The sequence below is a fragment of the Manacus candei genome, unplaced genomic scaffold (genome assembly GCF_025592945.1).
Source record: "Manacus candei isolate 608988 ecotype Guabito, Panama unplaced genomic scaffold, ASM2559294v1 h1tg000008l, whole genome shotgun sequence".
Classification (NCBI taxonomy): domain Eukaryota; kingdom Metazoa; phylum Chordata; class Aves; order Passeriformes; family Pipridae; genus Manacus; species Manacus candei.
Genome location: NW_026138056.1, coordinates 30,670,172 through 30,695,292, shown reverse-complemented (window position 1 = coordinate 30,695,292; position 25,121 = coordinate 30,670,172). Strand labels below are relative to the sequence as shown.

Sequence of the window (25,121 nt, the reverse complement as noted above, 5' to 3'; positions counted from 1 at the left end):
CTGTTTTCAGTTTGTATCCATTACTCCTTGTGCTATCACTATAGCTCCTGACTAAGAGCCCCTTTATGGTTTCCCTGTAGGGCCCTTTCAAATACTGAAAAGTTTCTATGAGGTCTCCAAGCAACCTTCTCATCTCTAGGCTGAACAGCCCCAACTTTCTCAGACTGGTCTCATCATCAGAGATGACATTCTCCTGTGCTAATGGGTACCTTGGGCAGATCTAAGGACAGATCTACAAAGTGTTGTTGGATGTGTAGCAGCAAGCAAGAAAGCAAAACTGTGTGTTGGAAGGCCCAACGTTGCACTTCTAGGCTGGGACATCAGCAGGCTAGGAAAGGCTGCCAGAACCCTCATGAAATTCAGCAAAGGGAAGTGCAAAGTTCTGCAACTGGACAGGAACAGCACCACACACCAGTATATGCTGGGAGCTGCCCAGGTGGAAAGCAGATGTGGGTCCTGGAGGACACCAAGTTGAACATTGGCCAGCAATGAGCACTTGCATAAAAAAAGCTCATCAACCTCCTAGGCTCCATTAAGCAGAACACTGCCAGTGGATCCCCTCTGCTCAGCCCTGGTGGAGCACTGCATCCAACTCTGAAATCCCAAATACAAAAGACTGGAGAGAGTCCAGGAAGTGCCACAATGATTATTAATGTCTTGGAACATCTCTTCTATGAGGAGAGTTTGGGGTATATGGCAATGCTCAGCATGGAGTATAAAAGGGTTAAGGGGGACCTTATGAATATATATATAAAACTTGAAAGGAGAGTACAAAGAATGGATCCAGGCCCTTTTCCATGTTGTCCATGGAAAGGATGAGGCAATGGGGACAAGCAGAAACACAGGAAATTCCACTGAATTACAAGAGTTTCCTGTGAGTTTGTTTCAACACTGGCACAGGTTACCCATAGAAGTTGTGCAGTTCTCTGTTCATGGGGATATTTTAAACTCAGCTGGACATGGCCTTAAGTAGCCTGGTCTAGCTGAGCCGGCTTTGAGCAGTGCCTAGGTGATCTCCGGAATTGCCATCCAACCTCAAGATTTTGTGATTCTGTGACAATAGAATACCTATGAGAGAACACTTGATCAGAATTTAAAAATATATATTCTGATCTTCTGGTTAGAAAGCACACCTTGAACTTCATAAGTATGGTTACTCTTCTGTTAAAAAACAGAATGTCTGTTAATAAATAAATAATAAAAAAGGCAGAATATCAAACTTCCTATAAGTATTATTTCCTACTGTGGGTTCTAAATCAGATCCTGAGGGATTAGACATATAGAGCTACTTTAGTGTAAGAGGGTATTTTAAGGATTAGGAACATTGAAAGATAAGGTAAATAACAAGTTGAAAAATATATGTCTACAAATAAAAAATGGAACTATTTTTTTTAAAATGTGGTCCAATCAATTTAATTATGAAGCAATTTTAAACCTGGAGAGCTAATTACAGAACACATAATTAGCATATGTAGGTAATTGCTATGAGATATTATCTAATTCTGAGATTAATGGGATTAATAAAAATGAAAAACATTAATATGCACAGCTAGAGTAGAAGATAGAGTATAATGGTAAAAAGTGTCCCTTGTGTTAAGAGTCAAAATTACGAAAGAAAATCAATCAGGTTCCAGTAAAATATATTCCAATTACTATACCAGAAATCTCAAGTAGTGATATAATTTTTCCTGCTGTTGAAGGACCTAAGTGACCTTTCAGTCACTTGCCTAGGATTTTTGTCAGAGTAATCACAAAAAAATAGTCAACGCACTGAAAGCTATAAAATAATTAATTCTGAAAAGTTATCACATAACATGCACTGGAACCAGTCTATGTGGGATGACAGAATTTGTGATATATAAAAAACAGGATAGGAGTAAGAACCCATTCTCCCAAAAAACAGCTGAATAAATCGACTCTTTTCAGCTCTCTAATGTATCCCAGACTGTTCAACTGAGAGGAGCAGAACTGCTAGCAAAATACTTTCCACTTCACGTAACTTCCATTCAAATCAGATATGAGCTGTCAGAGCAGCAGGCAAAGTGGTGGGTGCAGCTAGATAAGCTTTCATGTTTCCAAGCTGCTCAATCACAGTTTAGAAGCTCATTAGTAAATCAAGACCCTGTACCATGAAAAACCTGCTCAGTTCTTGTACTTTAAGTCAAATCATGATTCAAGTGGGTTTACTGATTTATTAATGAGACGTAATTAACTGAGAATCAGCAAACTTTATATTCAGGATCAATATCTAATATTCTTTCAATATTAACAGTAGGACAAATAAACCACAATATTCTAAATGTTAATATGTGTCAAAATGTTTTCTAGATACCTGTTATAATCCTGATAAATTTTAATCCCTCCTTTTATCCCAAACACTGTGATAAATACTATGGGTGATTCAGGCCTCCCCTGGACCTGTGGGACACCCTGCCAGCTCCCCCTGCTATGGGAGATGTAAGTGCACTGGCTGTTCCCCATAATCTCAGAGGGGACATAGCCTAAACCCCCAGGGTGCAAGTCACCAAGTGCCCCATGAGGGGTGTGAGTGAGATGGGGGCAGTGGCTGAGGGAACAAGCCCCTTGTGTCATGGGGCCACATTTGAAAGGATAACACCAGTGCCATTGTTACCCTGCTTCTGTGTTCACCTATCCTTGTTTTTCACTTGTATATCTGCTTAATTACTTCCCCCCCCCCCCAGATCTCTTAATTTCCCAGTTGCTGTTTAATTGGACTGATAGTTGTATTCCTCTTTACCAGATCAGTTTTGGAAAATACGGACTCAGACAATTTGAGCATCCCACTCATGAAAATTCTTGCAGGCTTGTTTCTGTCTTGCTGGCTGCTGTTATTCTGAACTCTTCACCAAGGCTGGGACCACCAAGTACTGTTAACACATCAAGCTATTAACCATAAAAAAATACCATAAAGATCAAAAGTGACAACAGGACAGAGCTGTTATGCATCTCTAATTTCTAGGCTACTGTCATATTTGCACAGATAAATTCCATGTATGCAGTTACAGAAAAGAAGTAGCGAATCTTGTTACAAAAACATAGCATCTGTTTTTTTCTCTCTTATGGCTCAGGGTTCTTGAACGAGTATCAGTAGTGATAGCTGACCTTAATATTCTGAAAGCAAATGAACAGCTAGATTAAGGTTTTTCTGGTGGATGGTTTTCTATAAAAGTATTTTTCCATAAAAATATTTTATAAATATTTTAACAGTTCTGAGGGAGAATTGCAATACCATTTTTTGAACAGAAAACTGTATGACTGCTTGAATTCAGAAATATTTTCAACTGCACTAAAATCCTGACGATGAAGAGAAGACTACATAATACAAGTCACAACTTTGAGATTGCAGAATAAATGGAACAGTTATGATGCCACTACAGAGAAATGAAAAGCATAACAAGTTTAGCTATTATCAAAGTGAAATCAGCAATTCCTTCCCTTTGTATAAGGTCTAGTGGAGAATCAGTAAGCACCTCAATGCTCTACACTTTGTTAACAGCTGCATATATTTGCTGTGCTACAAAACCCTAAACCACCCAAATTAAAGCTAGCTTGATGCATGCGAACAACTGTATAAAGAAAAAAAATCCATTAAAAGTAAATCATTATTTTTCAGGATGGTTTGGGTTTTAATGACAAAAAGCAATTTTTGCTTCACTGCTTATAATGTCTAAGTTCTTGCCCTCTTACCTCAGAAACCACTGGATTTTGAAAGCAACAATGGAAGAATGTGACAGCCTAAAACAAACCTAGTGACACTGTTGATTCACTTCTTGCTTGATAAACTAAATAATCACAATTACATATGTGCATGAGAATAGAATATACCTTTATCATTTTTTTAGTATATGCATGGTTAAGCAAAGTAGCCTTATAAATTTAAACTGTAGTTACATGTGCATAGTAAGTGAGAAATCTAATAAATTTTACAATTCAAAGAATCAAATGAATAAACAGTTACTTCTGGATAATTCTGCACTTACACTGTTTAATAGCTTGAAACATTACTATTTTTCTTTAATGGTAAGAATTTTTTCCCCAATTTCATATACATTTCATTAACTTAATGTGTATTCCTACAAAACAAATAAAGAATCAAACAAATGGAAAACCCACCTTATAATTGCTGAAGTATTATTCTTACAAATATTTTTAAACCTTTTAATTTTAAATGTTTTATTTAGACTTTTGACACTATATTTGAAATCACATTTCCAGTTCCTTTATGTCTGCCAGCCTTCCACCTGTTGGAGTCTAATTTTTGCCTCACAAAATTTAAAATATATTGGTATGTTTATGAATTTTAAACCTACTCAAAGTATTCAAACCATTTCTGTGTATATTTAGTACAAAAAATTTCTTTTGTTCATCAGATAGGTGTCAGGACAAATTGCAGAGAAAGTTGATAGATAGATCCATCTATCTGCCCTATGGAATTTCTAATATCAGGAATTTCTAATATCAGAAATTTCATAGATGACCGATGATAGCCAAGTGTCTCTCATGTATTTTTGCCAAGCTGTCAGAGAAACACAAGAAAGCATCCATAGTGCTGTTCTGTTGTATTAACTGTGAGACAGTAGCAGGGGTATGTGGGGACTCTCCCTGTCCCCCCTCTGATGAATGCAGCAAGCATTGGATGAGGTTATATACCGTAACTTTCCTTTTCCAGGTACCTTCTTGGAGTCAGAGCCGCTCTGTAGCTTCAGAGTATATGCCTACATGCAGATGAAGACTAAAATCACATAACCTAAGGTTTTGTGGGAACCCAATAACACTGAGGGAAACATTTGAGTGTGGCCTATACTTAGAAGATAATAACAGTTCCAAATTCATTTACTGGTGCTAAACTGGCTATCAGACCTACAAAGACAGACATAAACAAATTACGAAGAATGTAGTTTAGCATCAACTTGAAAAGTTTTTAAAACTCTGATATCGAAGCGGAAGAAACACATGAGAAAAACAGTCTGATTATGGGTTGTCAGTGTGGTTCAGTTTGTTGAAATATTTTGAAATGACTGCCACCAAGGTAGACAAGTTGACACAGCAGGAGCTCTCATTTGGAGCTTCTCAGTAAAAGCTCTGCAGCCACTTCAGGGGAGTCTTGCTAAGCAAGGTATTTGTTTAAAAAAAACCAAACAAACAAGGGTTTTGTTGAACACTAGGAAAAAATGCAAGAGTTACTTGTGGATATAACACAGCTTACACTGTGTTTAGTCCTGACATTTACCAGACAGCTTTTGCTGCCAGAATTTAAGACTGTGGTCTGAACTGGCTGCTCCCTGAGTGGTTGACAAGCAGCCTGGCACCGCATGGCACCTCTGGGCACCAAAGACTCCAGGGAACTAAGTGCTGCTGAGTGTTTTACCCTCTGAAGGATGACTTACTTCAGATTCAACCCTTCAAATTGATGATAAGTTGTTTTAGAGGGGACACATCTCATTGCATTACATATAAAGGGTAGGGTGCAGGCAGCAGGGGCTGCCGGGCAGCCTCTGTGAGGAGACACAGCCAGTTCCAAACCATGCCAACCCACCCATGGCAGGACACAGCTGAACCCCTCAGCCTGGTGGGAGGTACCTCTGGATCAACATATTTAATAAAGGATGGTAAAAAACTGAGAGGAAGAAGGATAAAACGTATGAGACCACATGAGGTGCTCCATTGTGGAGATGGCAACGCCTGCAGAGGAGCTGTAAACCACGGAGAGGAGGAAATAAGCATTAAGGAAGAAGCAGAGGCAGAAGTGGAGGGAGAGTAAGGAACAAGGAGCTACAACAGACACTGCTATGGCCTGACTCCAATCTCCTGCCCCACATATTGCCTCACCAAAGGGACCGAGTGTAACCTGCGGCAATAACCAGGAAGGAGACCTGCAATGAAGGAGGAAAGGTATCTCCTCTAAGTGCTTAAATGTTTGTCTTCTTTGTTTTCAATACCCAAATCTTAATTAAATCTTTTAAATTGAGTTAAATTCCCCAGAGCTGAGTCTACTTTGCTTGTGACAGGAATTGCTGCGTGATTTCCCTGCTTTTATTTCACCCAATGGGTTTCCTCATTCTGGTTCTTCCCCGTCCTGCTTGTGGTGGGGTGGGAGCAGCACTGGGAGCAGTCCCCTTGGCTGCCAGCTGGGGCAACACACACATTCACCCAGCTCAGAGAACTAAAACTTTGGTTATCCATAAGAACAGCTACTGGTAGAGAGAGATTCATTCCATTTGAGAAAATAATCAGGGAAATGGCTTCAATGTTTAAGAAGGTTCTAATTTATAGCACTTTCCTTTCCAAGGCAGTGGCTTGATAGAGTGTGTTTTGTAAAAGCGTAGGTTTAATAATCTGCTGCCTGATGATGAGAACTATTCTTTGTAGCACGGAGACTAGTCTTTCAAAACTTTATATATTTTAATATTTAATAAATTACAGATGACACAAAACTCGGAGGAGCTGTTGACTCCCATGAAGGCAGGAAGGCCCCACAGAGAGTCCTCAACAAATTAGAGGGCTGGGCAATCACCAACAATACAAAGTTCCACAAGGGGAAGTGCTGAATTCTGCACCTGGGATGGGGCAACCCTGGATGTATGTACAGACTGGGGAATGAGATGCTGGAAAGCAGTGCCACAGAAAGGCACTTGGGGGTCTTGGTTGAGGGCAAGTGGAATAGAGTCAGTAGTGCCCTGTCAACCAGGAGGGGCAACCGTGTCCTCAGGGGCATCAGGCAAAGGATTGCCAGCCAATCAAGGGAGATGATTGTCCAGTTCTGCTCTATGCTGGTGCGGCCTAACCTGGAATATTATGTGCAGTTTTGGACACCACAATATAAGAAAGATATTAAGCTATGAGAGAGTGTCCAAAGGTGGGAAACAAATGTGGTGAAGGGCTTTGAGGGGAAGCCGTATGAGGAACAGCTGAGATCACTTGGTCTGTTCAGCCCGGAGAAGAGGAGACTGAGGAGAGACCTCATTACAGTCTACAACTTCCTCACGAGGGCAGAAAGAGGGGCAGGCACTGATCTGTTCTCTGTGGTGACCAGTGACAGGACCCTGAAGTTGTGCCAGGGGAGGTTTAGGTTGGATATTGGAAAAAGGTTTTCCACCTAGAGGGTGGTTGGGCATCTGGAACAGGCTCCCCAGTCTATAGAGATAATCAGCTGAACAATAAATGCCCACCTACTGTAGGGTGAAATAAATAGTTTTCCATACTTTTTACTGTATTGAAGACTTATTCATTTATTATAAAGGGAGATTAGGCTTGATTCAGGTGTCTAAACATAAGCAGCACATGCCATTTAAGCTATCCTGGGATATTCATGGAAGCAAACAAGGTGTCTTACTGGATCCTATGCTACACACTATCTCTAAATCAAACGGATGTGGCGCAAAAGGCTGAATAGTCAGGCAATAATGTTTTACTGTGTAGAAACTTGTGATATACCAGCTATGTGATTTGAGAGGTGAATTTCTGGTTGAGTCGGTTCTGGTAAATCTGCATCAGGTCATAATAATATATCCAGAACTATGGAGTCACTTGACTTTGAAAATTTGGCCAGTGTCTTTTAGATGGCTTAAGAATTTACATATTGGTGAGTTATTTTTAATTCAACAGTTATTTTAACTTTGAATACATTCAATGGAAAGTAAGAAATAGGTATATATCATATTAAACAAAGGCTGAAAATGTACTGCTTTTTGAGGAAGAATTGAAAGGGAGATAACAACTGAATATTCCATCAATATTTGAAAAGCTATTGTGCTATGCATACAGTTTCCAAGATAGCAATGAGATAAATATGCAAGAAAAGCTGTTTGCACTTGTGATATGAAGCAGTGTTACTATAGATCCCAACCTGAGAGCATCTGAAGAGCAGCCCCAGGGGAATGCTGCAGGCAGCTAGCTGATGCAAACTGTCAAAATTCAAGGACTTTCAGGACATTTTCTTAAATGAAAAAGAGAGTGAAAATTGCAAATTTACTTCTTTGAAGCACTTCCGTTTCATCTTTCGTGATTACTAGGATGTTTTGCTTTGCCTAAAGAATTCTCTGAACTTAAAATAGCTCAGACTAAATTCTTCCTCTCCTGTTTAGACTTGGAGTTGTTAAATGTCCTTACAGTAAACAGACAACTATTTAGGAAGATACGCAGAAAGTAAATTCTTTTTCATATTTTAGTTTTAAAAGCTATGCTAGTTCAAAACTTTGAAATAATTACTACTTTTTCTGATGATAATTTGCCTGCAAAGAATGAAAAATAATGTTATTGGAATGTTTTCAATTGTGTTTTTTGAGTCACTGTAAGTAGCTCTTTTCAAACAGCTTAGACTTCTTACTGTGCAACAAGAAAAAGAAAATTCGTAGCACTGAGAAGAGTGAATCAGGGTCATGTTTGTTCAGCTATGCCTCTCAAGTCTGAAGTCAAACCCCTATTTTTATACTGAATATAAAGAAGGTAGTTGTTATCTTGAGACTGTTCTTCACTTAGTCTTTAAAATTGACTGAATGGCCAGATTTATTCTCACTACTAAAATTACATCACATCGTTTACACTAGCAGGCTCTTGCTGTAAACTTATAGCAGGGACTTGAACAGGATGCAAAGGCAAGCATTAAAGATTCAACTACATAGTTCAAGAAATGTGGAATCCCTGTTTGCAAACTTTTTTTGTTCTTAGAATAACTTTCTTTTGGATTGGACTGTGTAAGATTTCTGGTCTCTTCAACTCCTCTGCTTGCTCGATTCTTTTTCTATCTTGATCTCTCCTTGTCAACTGTCAGATTGTGAGCTCCTAGCTGGTTCTTTTCCCTTGTCTTACCTGCTAATAGGCATTTTTTTTGACTCACCTCAATAGCAATCATCTTTAGCAAAGAAATAATGGAAAAAAATTTCCTAGTTTCATACAGTTATAACTGTTCATTTGCAGTAGCAGGCAGACCAATAGAAACAAGGCAGAAGACCTCAGCTCATCTTAGTAAGTGTTCTTGCTTTTGGAAATATTTATCATCTTAGTTCAGGGACCTTTTCTGTTTCTTTTCACCATTTTTCTTTCTTAAAGATTTCAACTCTTTCCCTTATACCTAGTTCGAACTAACATTTAAAAATCTTTTTTTTAAACATGATAATTTAAACATGATAATTAAAAATGCAAAAATTTATACTCTTTAATGATAGTATACTGTCTTCTCTGAGTAAGTTTACTATATACATTCAAAATGTTCAGAATTCAGGTAAGAAATGTCATCCTGTTCTTATGTGAGCAATCTTGTATATAATCCATATTTTACCACTTTTAAACATATGCACTTACTCAGACATAAAATATTCAGTATTCTGATAAGATGGTACTTGTATAAAATACAGCGAGTTTAACATCTTGTCCTAGATTTTAAGAAATAGGCTTTTTGCGTGTTCAACTTTGCATATACAAATAATTGAGCTTGACTTTCTGCATGCATAATTCATAACAGGTGCAAATACTCTTTGGGTGATTAGATAATAGCTAATATTTGTGCTCACATTCACTTTAGGCACATGAATTCAGGTCAGTGATTTGTGAGCACAAAATTGCTCAAACTATAAAGGCAGATAGATACATGTAAATCAGACCTTGGTTTTGTTGACTGATAGAGGGAAGATTTGTTCCTGCAAGGTGCTGAGAACTTGTAAGAAATGTTGAGAATTCGCTACTGGTCTTGTGATTGTTAGGAAAACAGAGTGATTAGCACCTTGCAAGGCTGGGAACTATGACATCCCAAAAATACCCTTTGAGAACTTTCAGGCTACAATTAAGAACACATATGTTTAACTTAAAGGGCAAATGAAGTGTCATTGTAATGAATGGACGTGTTTATGTTCTTTAAATTAACAACATATTTAAGTACCTTGGTAAATTAAGACAATTTCTTAGGAGGTTTGTAAAGGGAGAACCAGCTCATTAACATCAAAAAGGCACAGAACATTCAGGAGAAGTAAAAGAAATTAACCATCAAAAACTTGCTAGAGAGTATTAAAGCTTTGTATGGATTTTTAATTCAGATGTAAAGTGGTATTGGGTAACTATCTTAATCCTCCTTTAGCTAGTGAAGAAAAACCATTTCACTTTTGCTTTAAGGAAGTCACAGAAGGTTTTAATATGTTTTAATTTTGTTTTATCTTTTCTGAGTAAAAGTAATAGGATATATTTTGGGTGAAATAGCTATTTGTATTTAAATGACAGTTCATTGTCTGCAAAATATTTCTTATGGAACCTCTCAGGCTCTGACAGGAGGTTCACCTGAACACACTAGCCCTGTCATGCAGAGGTACTGAACCAAGGGCTGAAGTTCCAGGATTTGCAGTTCAAGCTGAAGATCAGCTCCTCAGCTCTGTAAAAATGAGAAGCAGAAACCCTGGAGGAAGCCAGCACTGTTAGAGTTTTATGAACCCTGCTGCAGAGCCCAAACTGGGCTGAACTCCAAGAGCGTTTATTTGGATAACAACCAAAATAAAACAAAAATGAAACACTCTCCTTAACCTGTTCTATTCCTCACTAATGTTGCAGACCTATTTTAAAAGACCCTTCTAGAGAGGGGCTATTTACTCAGAAAAACAAAAGCTGGAAACTGATAGCAATAAGATAATTCTTGAGTTTGTCTTTTTTTTTTTCAAACTGAGTTCTATATATCTCAGTTATATCTATAATAGCCAATTATATATAATTATATATACATAAAATATTTCATTATCTATTATATATACACATTAGTTATATCTATAATTAAAGGAAGATTACTACAAGGACTGATAACATAGAATAAATTTTAAGTGTGATTAGCATAGAATTAATTTCTTTGTTTGAATATCCACCAACTTGCCACAGAAGATCAAAAGAAAATTCCTTAATGAATAATAGGCTTTAATATGCACAATATACCATAAAAGTAAGCTCATATAAAATGTGTGGATCAGGAACCTAATTAAAATTAATTAAAAATGTTGCATTTGATTATTGTGGAAGGATGTTGAACTAAAGAGTGTCATAATGTCCCTCATAGTAGTGATGATTTCTCACATGTGAACCCAGTACCTTCTAGAGAATATAAATTCAGGTCTTACAAAGAGGCAGAGGACTAACATCTGTGTTCTGACCCCACACTGATGTCAGGTACTCAGTGTATTGCTGTGGATCAGAGCACTGACTTTGCAGCCTCATGAGTTTGTGTCACTTCTTAATAGACACCTAGTCAGAGATCCTCAGTGTTATTATGGGATTGGGCAGTATAACTGAGTTTACAGTCATACTACTAGGCTCAATTCTTCATGCTTAGTAAGCATACAACAGTTTGTTTTCTACTGTGGATTTTTTTTTTCTGATGTTATTCTCAGGCATAATTATAAGCAAAGAAGGAATCTACTACTGCTATAAATAAAAAAGTAAAAGTAATTTCACCAAACTGCACAGAGATCCATCCTGAACTTTAGTGGTTATGAAAGAAAATAGACAGGCCTTCTAGGAGGTAGAGGAGCAAGAAAAGCTCTGAACCATATAGGCTACATCAGAACCTCTCTCACTGACTTACCTCAGAAATTCTGCCCAAAGAAGAAGGCACCATAGAACCTCTTTAAAAAACATAGTAGAAGAAAGCTAAGCCCTTAAGTATTAATACAGTCCAGCTAGAAAGAGTCTCACTGTTACAAAATTGTGTTCAACATAAGCTTTTTCTTAAATGGAAGTTCTTGATTTTCATTAATCTCTTTACATCTACTTATATATCATGAACAGCTGCAAGGAACCCTTTTACAATGAAACTGGAGCCATTTTCTTTCTGCAACTTGTGAGGTAGCTTTTAATTATCTCTGTAAACTGTATCTTTGAAGATGTCCTGTCTCAGGAACGCTGATACTTACAAACAAGATATTCTATATCAAAGAGATGAACTGAATTGCTTTACGAAACTTAAATTATGATTTGTAACCTACATAAAATAGAAAGAAATGGTGTGATTTTTGTAAAGCTCTACAATACAAAGAGTGCCACGAAGTTCTATATGAGTACATTGAGCTCATCAGGATGATTAAAACGTAATCTCCTCTCAAAAGATCCTTTTAAGACAGTCTTACACTGATTTGAGTTGAACAAAGCAGATCTGAATTATTTAATTCAGCTGCTGAGGGGCTCACCACAACAGAAGACAGTTCTCAGCTGGTGCATTCAGGGAAGACTTGCCACACACAAGCCACATCTGGTCTCAGCTCCTTGGAGGAAATTTCAAAGACCAATGAAGATCAAGAGAAAGGAAAATGAAGTCAACACATTGTGGTAACCCTGATATAGGAATTTGCAATTCACTACTTGCAAAAAATGAATTAGGGAATTCCTGGAACTTTTGTGTTTAATTCCTGGACATTAAAGATTAGGATATGTGAAACTGTTATCTCTTTTCTTTAGCCTTGTGAAATTAATATGTGCTTTTTTTTTTTTTTTTTTTTTTAGAGAGAACTGTCTCTATTTTGATATTGAAAGTGCTTTGGTACTGTTTCTATTCACTTCTAAAGCGGGATTTTTTGTACACTCTAGTCTGGTAGAGAGGAATTTTGTTAGTTTAGTGTGTTGCTACCGAAATACATATAGTATAACGCTGCTGCTTCCTCTGAGAACGCACTCAGGATTACTCTCGAAGAGAAAAGGCAACGCAGAAAGAACCGTGCCTTGCAAAATATACCTCCTAAGGAGTCTTTCTGCTGTGCCTTTTGCAATTGGATATGTCTATCTCGCATCGGCCTTATTAGCCACCAGCGTGCTTGTAACAAATGTGGATAGAGCCTTTCCTAAATCTTCGTTTGCGAAGCCTAGCCATGAACATATAGTATATATGTATTTCAGTATAATAGTCCTTAACTGAGCATTTTTATTTACTGTGCACCTAAATACCTCATTTTGCCTTGTGACTCAGAGGTATAGCTAGCCAAGTTTATCACACTGTATAGACTCTGGGATACAGCAAAGAGATTATATACATGAAGGAGAAAAAGAAAATTTCCCTCAAACCACAAAATCATACAGTGTAATTAATTTATTTTGATTACAAAAATTAATTTGATGGGTCTTAATAATAAATTAGACAACTAGGAACACATGATTACCATTGAGGACTTTTTAATTGTCTTTTGTCATTTGCATCTTTACTGTAGTTTGCTGTAGTCATTTAACCTATTTATTATTACTTCCCATAACAGGAAAACTGCTATAACATACTGATTCATCTACAAGGTCTATAGTAAAGCAGGTGAAAAAACCAATCCATTCCTAACAGACAGTGAAAGATAATACAAACTACAGAGGAAAAAATACTCAGTTCAAACTGTTATCACTGAAGAATGGCATTATACTATTTATTACGTGCCTGTGGAAATCTTTCAGAAAGAAAACTTAGTGAGCTGAATATACTTTCCCTTGAAAATATATTTTTTCTTCAAAGTTTTACTTTTGTTGTATCTGGAGTTTCTAATGACAAAAATGGTTTAGTGACACCAAACTATGAATTTCATCTGACCCTTAACCTAATTTCTTATGTACCTAGAAGCCTTGCTTGTGTGTGTGTTGGGAAGGGAATAGAGTTCAGATTAGTTGAAAGGAGCGCCTTTTAATCTCTATTTCAGAATGCTAGAACCACCACACATTTTAAGTTCTCAAACAAGGGGCAATTTTTTGTTTGCCTTCAGAATGGCAAAGGCATGGCTTTTGAAGCTGCTGACCTGAGTCTTTACAATAGTATGAGTTCTCCTATTTGCCTTTTTTCTATGAGCTACCTGAATAATCTGGAACCAGTCACTTCAAGTCTTTGAGTCTTAGTCTCCCGACTTTTCTGAATGGGTTTGATATTGACCTAGTTTTATATAAAATCCTATCTCTTTTTGCTGTATTCAGCAACAAAATGGTCCATTATCACCAAAGCACTAAGAAAAACTGCAGATGAAGTTAGACACCCATTTTTCCTTACTTGTGTTGACTTCTGGTGAATTCAGTGGAAAAGCATCAACAAATAACTGCAGAACAGTTTAGCCAGCATGTGGTGTGTCAGATGCTGAAATGTGGTGTTATGTGGTAGTATTTTATCACCAAACAGCATTGTCACACAGCATACACATATGCCTGAATTGAAGTGGGCCCAGAGAGCCTATGCTAAAGGAGCTATACATTTAACCTGATTTGTAAAGCTCACAAGAAAGGCAAATATTTTAATCGTGAACATTTCTGTTGTTTCTTTTAGAGCAGATATTGCATTTTTGTTAGTCAATTCAGCTTTGATTTCATTAAAGACATTGCATATTTTGTCACAATCCCAATGGATCTTTCATTCATGGCTAGGTTTCGCGAACGATGATTTGGGAAGGCTCTATCCACGTTTGTTACAGGCACACTGGTGGCTAATGAGGTCAATACGAGATAGGCATGTCCGATTGCAAAAGGCACAGCAGAAAGACTCCTTAGGTGGTGTATTCAGCAGGATACGATTCTTTCTGTGTTGCCTTTTCTCCTCGAGAGTGATCCTGCGTGCGTTCTCAAAGGAAACGGCAGCGTTATAGATAGTGTGTCTCCAGGCTTCCCGATTTGAGGCCAGAGTAGACCAGTTATGATGATCAATGTGGCCGAGGCTGAGATGTTGTTTCAGGGAGTCCTTGTATCTTTTCTTCGGGGCTCCTCTCTTGCGGCAGCCAGAGGCAAGTTCACCATAAAGCAAGATCTTAGGGAGGCGGTGGTCCTTCATCCTTGAGACGTGTCCTGCCCAATGCAGCTTAGTTCTCAGCAACATGGCCTCAATGCTAGTGACTGCTGCTTGTTCTAGAACAGAAGTATTAGTCACATAATCTGATCAGTGGATATTTAGGATTGTACAGAGGCAGGGTTGATGGAAGCGTTCTAGGAGACGCAGGTGGTGGCGGTAGATGACCCATGATTCAGATCCGTATAAGAGAGTCGACAACACTATGGCTTTGTAAACACTGATCTTGATGCTTTTCTTCAAGTATTTATTACCCCATACTCTTTTATGGAGTTTTCCAAAAACACTATATGCCTTTGCTAACCTGTTGTCTATCTCCCCATCAATCTTACCATCTGAGGAGATGAGGCTACCTAGGTAATTAAACTGCTGGACCTAATGGATCTTTAATTAATCTTAAAATCACTTACAAGTTAGAAATTAAAGTCTCATTCCAACAGCCCTTAATTTTATGAGTAACTGATATTCTTAAAGGCAAGCATATTAATGCCAATTGGTTATTCCATATATAAGATCTCTGGATAAAATAAGTAAAAATTAATACGCACTGTTTTCTGCCAGGGTTAAATATCTCAACAGAAGGTCCTTTATGGTTTAATCTCTTGTCCTCATGTTTATATGCATTTCAAAATCTGTCCCTGTCTGCAGCAGTAAGACTTACAGCAATACAATTTGATGTCACAGTTCTGCTATTTGTTTTCAGATACTCATATAAATATGTGATCCTTTTGTTTTTATAGCTCTTTTCAGAAAGGAAGATGTTATTCTCATTATGCATAGGCTTAACCTTGGAATTCAATCCGATGACTCTTTGCAAAAGCCAGGAGAATGCCTCTGCCTGCACTCTCTTCTATAGTGATGTCAGAGTGAGAATTAAATGTTTCAAATTTTTTAATAGCAGTAGAAGGTTGAACGGAAGTAGACTCTGTACTGCTTTTATGACAATTGTGGGAAACTAGCCAAAGAGAGTTCTGAAAGGTTAGAATGACTTTGATAATGTTGGTGCCTAATAATTGCATAGAATATTAATGTGACAGACAGGTACTTTGCAAAACCCTATTTTAAAGGAGGTAGTGACTCACCAGAAGGAGAAGGTATTTCAAAATCTGAGTCTAAATAACTTCACTGTTTGTAACTCCTCACCATTGATTTCCAAAGGCAATGATTACTTTTTGTTGTAATATTTTTGCAAATTGTAGCTTTATAGCTATTTTACAAGATATGTTACTAGTGTGCATAAACACTAGACTGTGATTGAACTAATTTTGATTTTGATTTAATTTGACATGTCAGGAACCTTGTCTCAACATGTGTTACTCTGTAATTATTTAACCAGCGTTGGTAGAATCCAGAAGCCAATTTTATACCTGCACTAAAACCTTGAGTATGAAACAGAACTCAGACGCTGGCACAATTATTTCATTTTGGTTTTAGAGACAAATTAAAACTGACAAAGGAGAAAGAAAATTAACAAACTTTGAAATGGAAGCATGTACAACCTAATGGATTAATCTCTAAATTCACCTGCCATCTTTCTGCTTCTCTAATAATCCTGGAGAAAAAGAACTAATGAAGTACAATGAACACAGAAGATTTCCACAGGTCTCAAGAACAATAGCATATTTAAGAATTTACCAGTTTTCTCAATATTAGCTCATTTGAAAGGTATAGTTTATCCACAAGTATGTTCTTCAGCTAAAATGCAGCCTACAAAGACTCACACCAGTCAAAAGTTTTTAAAGGTTAATTACTTGAGGAATTATGGAACTTATTAAATAAAATTATTGACCTATATCAAAAGCTATAGATTTCATTTGTTAATGTGAGAAAGAATAATTTGTTTAGGTATCATGGGTGTTGATTTTTTACACTTATAAAAAAATTAGGCATGGTTTGGCTGTAAGTACAATGAATTTCATTATTAGCATAAACATTCTTATCAATAAAATTGTGTGGCTTACAGTGTCACTGTAGGTCCTGGCTTTCATTGGGCAGTGTCCAACTCCACATCAAATTCTCGCTTGTCTTAGTGGTCACAGACTCACATTTTACTCTTGCTTGTTCTTTTAATTTACAGAAAATGCTCCATACTCTAGTAAAACACTTGATTTTTGCTACCTATTCATTTTGGTATTTTGCTCCTCTGTTTGGCTTTTATCTCAGTCTTTCACTCTAATCATACTCTAGTGGTTCCAGCTTTAGAGTCAATTACCTTTACTTTGTAATCCTTTACATAAAGATCTACGGGGTTTTTTTTGAGAAAATGAACAGTGATTAGCAAGGTGAATGCCAAGGTTCCTCATTTTCTAATTTTCTTCTGGAAATGAAGTGTGTCATTCCATCAAAATTCCAGTTCTCTAGACTTAAAAGCAGCATCATGAACTAGTGCTTGGCTGCGCAGTGCTCAGGCAGTCAATGGCTTTTTACTGGCATTCTCTTAATACTGCTTTTTAAAAATTGTTTAAATACCTTCTGGTAAATATATCACTTCACTAGATATACACACTAATTTAGACTACAGTTTTATGACTGGCTTTCTAAACAAGTTAAGGAAAAATAGCTTCATGAGCAATGAAGAAGTAACAGAGGATAAGCTCTAAAACAGAAAAGTGAACCTAGGATTAAGTTAGAAGCTGTGAGTTGCCCAACAAATTTCAGCTGACTAATGTGTTGAATGCTGCTAAAGTTTCACAAAATGAACAGTGCAGATTTGCACATAGTTCAGTCAAAGAATAATTTTACGTGTAGACATAAATGTGTTTTTCAGCATGAAACTTTACAGTTACACTCGAATATTGCAATTTTAGTGTACAGTGGCATCCAGCAAGTTGATTTACCTTCCATCAATGTATTATATTTTCCTGAATTTTATTTGTATCCCTGAAGTAAGATAACTCGAATTTTTCCCTATAGTCTGACTGGCTAATTTTTTTTATTTTTTTTTTTAAAGCAGTAGCTTCAACTCACTATTCTGTTTTATAATTCTGAAGGGAGTTACTTGGTTTTTTGTTTTGTTTTGTTGGGTTTTTTATTTGTTATGTTTTGTTTATTTTAACTTTTGATTAACCTAACTTTTGGATACCAATTTCATTGTCCTGTAATGGTAATTAACAGCTGATAGTTTTTCATTTAGAATAATGGTAGTCTGCTTTACAGCAAGCTGCACATTTTGATTATATATCATGCTGGCAATTTGAGTCATGAACAACAATATAAATCACACTGCTGCTTAGGCAAGACATTGTCATTTTGTTGTAATAAATATGCATTTGTTATCATTTTACTGGAAATAAAAAAGCAATAATTGCATCAAGAGTAATGAGCATTCAAGGTAATCTGAACTTGTTAGTATACAAGGGGTGTGTGACTGGATCAGAAGACATGAAAACACAGTGGGTTCAAAGTTGTCAGTACTCTGCATTGGTCATAGTCCTCTGAGAAGGTTTGCAGATGTTTCAGGCTTGATGTTCCTTTGCTGGTTCAGGTGACACATTAGCAATATGTCTAACACTCACTACAGATCTAGGTTTCTTTCAAAAGGCTGCTCCTGAAGGATCAAAAGAAATTGTCTGTTAGCCTCTGTGTTGAAATTCTTTGTCCGGAAAATGAGACTCATACGTTCTGCTCAGCCCAGAAATCTTAAAGCCTATGGCTTTTGCATCTCAGGAGAGCATGTGATTGGGATGGAAGCTAGACTCCCCTCCAGAGATTAGGATCCTAAAATACAGGAGTTCAATACATAGGAATTTAGGTTCTTTCCAGAAGGCCTTAATCATATCTTCTTTGGCTCATTGTTCTTAATGTTTTTTTCAGGAATTCAAGGCTTGGATGACTAAACTAGGCATGTAAGGCTATACAAATCGTGTATTAATTAATCACAATCAGGTTCATTTTATAAGAAAAATAAACCTCATTTTCTTGTGCTTTCTAATGTATTACCAATGGCCTTTCTGCTCTTCAATGTCCTCAGACCATAGACACGAATTTTCCCTATGTTTTTGAAAGGAATTGAATCACATTTAAAAATCTGTTTCATTTATAATATTCCTTAAATATTTTTCATGACCAGCATGACACACCCTATTCCTGCTTAGCTGGCATAAGGTGATCGCTACCATTTTATTCTGAACACTAACATGAAAGCTATGATATTGCATGCTCAAAGATGCTCAAAATCTCTTAGGTCACAGTCAATAGTGTGCCCCACATAGAAATCCTACTCAGTTCCATCTTTCCAGCTATCTTATTCAACTGTTCCTTTTTTGTTTTCTTAAGTAAGTCATCATCCAGATAGCACTGGTATTGATATCAGGGCCAACTCTTGCCCTGTACTACTCCTGGGCAATTAGAAAATGGAAGACAAGTAAGGAGAGGAATGGTAGACACTGGAATAAGCTAGATGACCTGCAGTCTACAACCAGGTTTTGTAACCCAGTCTCATGAAAAATGAAAAAAGGTAAAAAATAACATGGAAAATTAAAACCAACTCTAGTGGAAAGTCTGCCCATACTATATTCTCTAAATATTATATTAATTTCATGTCTTTGTACAAGAGAAGACCATTCTAATAACTTAATTTGATTTCTTAAATAATATAGGTCATAAAATGTCATCAAATGACTCTTCTGTCATACCTTTTAAAAGTTTTGATCTTAATTTCAATTATAAATCCAATACACATTCTAGTGATCCTCTTGTGTATATATGTATATTAGTGTTTAATTCCTTATATACTAGAGTTGCCCATTTTCATTTTATGTCCTTGCTTAGATAAATATCACACTCATAGTGGGATATCATTTTATTCTTTCCTTGTAAAGTCCAGAAGTCAATTGTAGTATTCACCACTGACTTTTGACTCAAAATTTTTCATTTTCTCTATATTTCTTTCTCTTTGAATCCACTTTCCCCAGCTTTACTATCTTACAATCTTTGCTTATCATCTGTGTTTCAGATTCCTTGCCCTGTATTCTATCTCCTGATCTTGGCTCCCCATTGTTTTCTAAGCATATGCACTTTTCTACCTTGCATTTTTAGTAGAAACAGTGCAAACATAGCTATGTGAGACAGGTTGTTGTTGCAGTTTCTAATAGCACAGTATCTTGGAGCAGGTATCAAAGGGAAAAACTGTTCTTGTTTGAAATTCTGAACTTAGAATGTTAGGAACCATAAAGGCCAAAGTTCACTTTTCTCCAGAGCAAAAACTACCATGTTTTAAACAGATGGATTTATTTACTGGACCTTAAGTTTCTGGAAAATGTAGGTCTTAGTGCAAAAAAGTATTCTTTGAATTTAAAGAAGTCTCATTGCTTTGAAATCATTCAGTGAAAACTGTCCCAAAGGATTTATGTTAAGGAACTGGGTATCTTCATTAACAACTGAAGGTAGTGATGAAACACATTTCTTTTTAGAATAACAGAGTGGAATTGGGGCATTATTGTGGGAAATGCACAGACTGAAGTAAATTTCTAGTATCCTCACATGCTGACGCTGGAGTGATCAGATTTGGAAGTTTTTTTGTTGTTAATCTTCTGGCTCAGATCCATACCCTGAACACAACTCTTTTTCAACAGAGGACTTTCTTGTCTGTGACTCAGAGATACGGGAACAGGAAAGGTTAGTGACAAGGAGCACTGACCAGGAATCTAATAAAAGCTTTTCTTTCTTTATAACTTTTTTTTTCTGCCACTACAGAAGAAATCAGTGTCCATCCTTCATTTTATATGTATCAAGTGCAATAGTCTTTTCACTAAACTGATCTTTACCCTTGTTTTGAACAGACAATAGAAATGATAAAAAGCTATGGGTGAGTGAGACAGGAGAGTTGTATGAGATTTTCTCTAAGTTAAAGAAGTAGTTTTGAAGTACCTTTATGAATTTCACTTACTGCCTTTTCCTGGGCAGCTGTGTAAGAGCCAGCAGCTCCACCAGGAAACAGACTTGCACCATACTGGCTCCAGTTTCGAATTTGACAGATCCCCATAGTAGAATAGCTCAAACAGTGGAACAAGGTATTTAGCATTATGAATAGCAGCGGTTAATGAGAACATGACAGCTGTAATGAAAACCCACAGAGGCTGAAAGACAAGCCCATGCTTGTCAAAAGAAATTCTTACATGAACTAAGTCACTTAAAGCTACCCAGATTTTGGTGGATGCAGCTTTTCTGAAGCTATCCAGAAATCAAATCTAATTTAGCAGTAGAAACACTCACCTGAGAACATGTTGGTCACTGCATGTGAAAACCAATAGTAGCTTCCACCAGACTGGAAAGGATGTACCAACCTATCTTTTCATTGGATCAAAAAGTTAATGTGAGTTTGCATTTAATTCTTTCAAGTAATGACAGAATGGAGTCTTTTGTGGGAAGTACAAATTTTTAAAGATTGAAATGATGCAGATTCATGGGAAATCCATTAGGTCTAATTTATTTTCACCATTAGGAAATTTTATTTCATTATCTAAATATCAGATTTTATTCTTTTCTGTTGTAACCTGTGGTCATTAATTCTTATTCTGTCTAACATGAAAAAGAAACTAAATTCTTACTGTTTGTGATGTGTTTGAAGACTGCAATAATATTCATCTTTCACTTCCACCTCTACCCTTTCTATTTTTTAGGATTTTTTAAAAGTCTGGTCATCATAGACCATGTTTTCTAACCCTCTAAGCTGTGCTGGTTTAAAAGTTAACCAGCAGGGGGAATGAACCCAACTCAAAGGAGAGATTATAAGTCAGAATAACAATTTATTAAAATAATACAGTAAGTACAATAATACAAACAAACAATTGGTCTCAACCCACAAAAACCCAAATGTATAACCCAGTACCCTGGGGCCTGAACAAAGTGGTGTTCCTTGGGCCCTGTTTGAGTCCAAAGTAAAGGGAGAGGGGAAGAACCTGCTGGTGGGAGAGCTGCTGCAGTCTGGCCAGAACTGGTGATCGCAGTCCAGTGGTGGTCTAAGTCTGGTTGAGAGCGATGAGATGCAGCCGTCCTCTGGATCCCACGAGTGGGTTGAAAAATGTTCCAAAACTCCAAGATTATATATCCTCCAGTTCAGGCAGGAATGCTTGGTACTCTCCTCAGGGCGGGGAGTTCACAAAGGGTGTGAGGACAGAAACATCCTTCTATCTCACAGGCCTCTTAACACCTAGTTTATAGCCTGAGGAGTCAGGCTCTATGGGCAGAGGGTGCGAATAGTCTATTGACAACAATAGTCTAGTTTCTGGGAAATGACATGGAAGGCTATAGAATACAGTTTTGGGTTACACCCACCATGCTCTATGGGCAGAGGGTGCGAATAGTCTATTGACAACAATAGTCTAGTTTCTGGGAAATGACATGGAAGGCTATAGAATACAGTTTTGGGTTACACCCACCATGATGAACTGATCTCAGCTGTCCTAACTAGGACATTATCCACCCCTTATTCTATGCCATCCATGTCATGCCCAAATTAACCCCCTTTAAAAACTATATCCCTTTAAAACTATATACATCTATCTATCTATCTATCTATATATATATATACAATGAAACATTACAGACCATTCTCACTCAAAATTAGGTCCCCTTGTGGTACACAACGTGTCTCCCCATCTTTTTGCATTACCCACCAGGTGGAACCAGGTCCCTGAGCAAAAACAATCCCTCGGATGGGTTTGCCTTTGCTTGAGGTGGGACTAATCCAAACAGTCTTCCCTAACATTCCTCTCATATGTACCACGGGGACTTTATCTCCATCTACAGTATGCAAAAGTTCTGATTGGGCAGGGCCAGCTCGATTGATGGAACCTCGGGTGTTGACCAACCAGGTGGCCTTTGCTAAATGCAGCTCCCAGTGTTTGAGAGTCTCCCCACACAGTGCCTTCAGAGTGGTTTTCAGCAGTCCGTTGCACCGCTCAACTTTTCCAGCAGCTGGTGCATGGTAGGGGATATGATACACCCACTCAATGCCGTGCTCTTTGGCCCAGGTGTCTATAAGGCCATTCTTGAAATGGGTCCCATTATCAGACTCAATTCTCTCCGGGGTGCCGTGTCGCCACAGGACTTGTTTTTCAAGGCCCAGGATGGTATTCCGGGCAGTGGCATGAGGCACGGGGTATGTCTCCAACCATCCAGTGCTTCCTTCTACCATGGTCAGTACGTAGTGCTTGCCTTGGCGGGTTTTGGGGAGCGTGATGTAGTCAACTTGCCAGGCTTCCCCATACCTGTACTTTGACCACCGTCCACCATACCATAGAGGCTTCACCCGCTTGGCCTGCTTGATGGTAGCACATGTCTCACAGTCATGGATGACCTGTGAGACAATGTCCTTGGTTAAGTCCACCCCTCGGTCACGAGCCCATCTGTATGTTGCATCTCTCCCCTGGTGACCGGAGGCGTCATGGGCCCATCAAGCCAGAAATAATTCTCCTTTGTGCTGCCAATCCAGATCTACCTGAGAGACTTTAATCCTGGCAGCTCGGTCCGCCTGCTCGTTGTTACAATGCTCCTCATTAGCCCGTTTCTTGCCTACATGAGCGTCTACGTGACGGACCTTCACACTCAGCTTCTCTACCCGGCCAGCGATGTCCTGCCACATCTCCGCCGCCCAGATGGGTTTCCCTTGGCGCTGCCAGTTGGCCTTTTTCCATCGCTCCAGCCATCCCCACAGAGCATTGGCCACCATCCATGAGTCAGTGTAGAGATAGAGTCTTGGCCACTTCTCTCGTTCAGCTATATCCAAAGCCAACTGAACGGCTTTAAGCTCTGCAAACTGACTTGACCCACCTTGTCCTTCAGTCGCTTCTGCAACTCGCCGTGTGGGACTCCATACAGCTGCCTTCCATTTTCGGTTTGTCCCTACAATGCGGCAGGAGCCATCCGTGAAGAGCACATATCGCCTTTCATCTGCGGGTAGCTTGTCATATGGTGGGGCCTCCTCAGCCCGTGTCACCTTCTCCTCCTCTTCTTCAGAGGATAGTCCGAAACTCTCACCTTCGGGCCAATTGGTGATAATTTCCAGAATCCCAGGGCGATTAGGATTCCCTATCCGGGTTCGCTGCATGATCAGAGCCATCCACTTACTCCATGTGGCATCGGTGGCATGATGTGTGGAAGGAACTCTTCCCTTGAACATCCAGCCCAGCACTGGTAGTCGGGGTGCCAGGAGGAGCTGCGCTTCGGTGCCGATTACTTCTGAGGCAGCTCGAACTCCTTCATAGGCAGCCAGGATCTCTTTCTCAGTTGGTGTATAGCTGGCTTCAGATCCTTTGTATCCCCGACTCCAGAATCCTAGCGGTCGTCCTCGGGTCTCTCCAGGCACTTTCTGCCAGAGGCTCCAAGAAGGGCCATTCTCCCCGGCTGCGGTGTAGAGCACGTTCTTCACGTCCTGTCCTGTCCTTACTGGCCCAAGGGCTACCGCATGGGCAATCTCCTGTTTAATTTGTTCAAAGGCTTGTTGTTGTTCGGGGCCCCACTGGAAATCATTTTTCTTCCGTGTCACAAGGTAGAGAGGGCTTACAATCTGACTATACTCGGGGATATGCATCCTCCAAAAGCCCACAGCGCCTAGGAAAGCCTGTGTTTCCTTCTTGCTGGTTGGTGGGGACATGGCTGCTATTTTGTTAATCACCTCCATTGGAATTAGGCGGCGTCCATCTTGCCACTTCACTCCTAGGAACTGAATTTCCTGAGCGGGTCCCTTGACCTTACTCCGTTTAATGGCAAAACCGGCTCTTAGGAGAATCTGGATTATCTTCTCTCCTTTCTCGAAGACTTCGCCCGCTGTGTTCCCCATACAATGATGTCATCAATGTACTGTAGGTGCTCTGGAGCCTCACCCTTTTCCAGTGCAGTCTGGATCAGTCCATGGCAAATGCTGGGACTGTGTTTCCACCCCTGAGGCAGTCGATTCCAGGTGTACTGCACACCTCTCCAAGTGAAAGCAAATTGTGGTCTGCACTCCGCTGCCAAAGGAATGGAGAAAAAGGCATTGGCTATGTCAATGGTGGCATACCACTTGGCTTCCTTGGACTCCAGCTCATACTGGAGCTCCAGCATGTCCGGCACAGCAGCACTCAGGGGTGGTGTGACTTCATTGAGTCCACGGTAATCCACCGTCAGCCTCCACTCTCCGCTGGACTTACGCACTGGCCATATAGGGCTATTAAAGGGTGAGCGAGTCTTGCTGACCACCCCCTGGGTCTCCAGTTCGCGGATCATCTTATGTATAGGGGTCACAGAGTCTCGGTCGGTGCGGTATTGCCGACGGTGCACTGTTGCTGTGGCTATCGGTACCAATTGTTCTTCAACCTTCAGCAGTCCCACAGCAGAGGGGTCCTCTGAGAGACCAGGCAAGGTG

General features: G+C 38.8%; 1 protein-coding gene across 1 annotated transcript in view; it reads right to left on the bottom strand.

Annotated features, from left to right (window-relative positions):
• Positions 1-24,696, bottom strand: part of LOC127462039 (uncharacterized) — a 542,224-nt gene extending 517,528 nt beyond the window's left edge. The window contains exon 1 of the mRNA XM_051770330.1: positions 23,076-24,696. Coding sequence (XP_051626290.1) covers positions 23,172-24,557 — 1,386 coding nt within the window. The 5' untranslated portion in view covers positions 24,558-24,696 and the 3' untranslated portion in view covers positions 23,076-23,171. The remainder of the gene's footprint in view (positions 1-23,075) is intronic.
• Between the last annotated feature and the right edge of the window lie 425 nt (positions 24,697-25,121).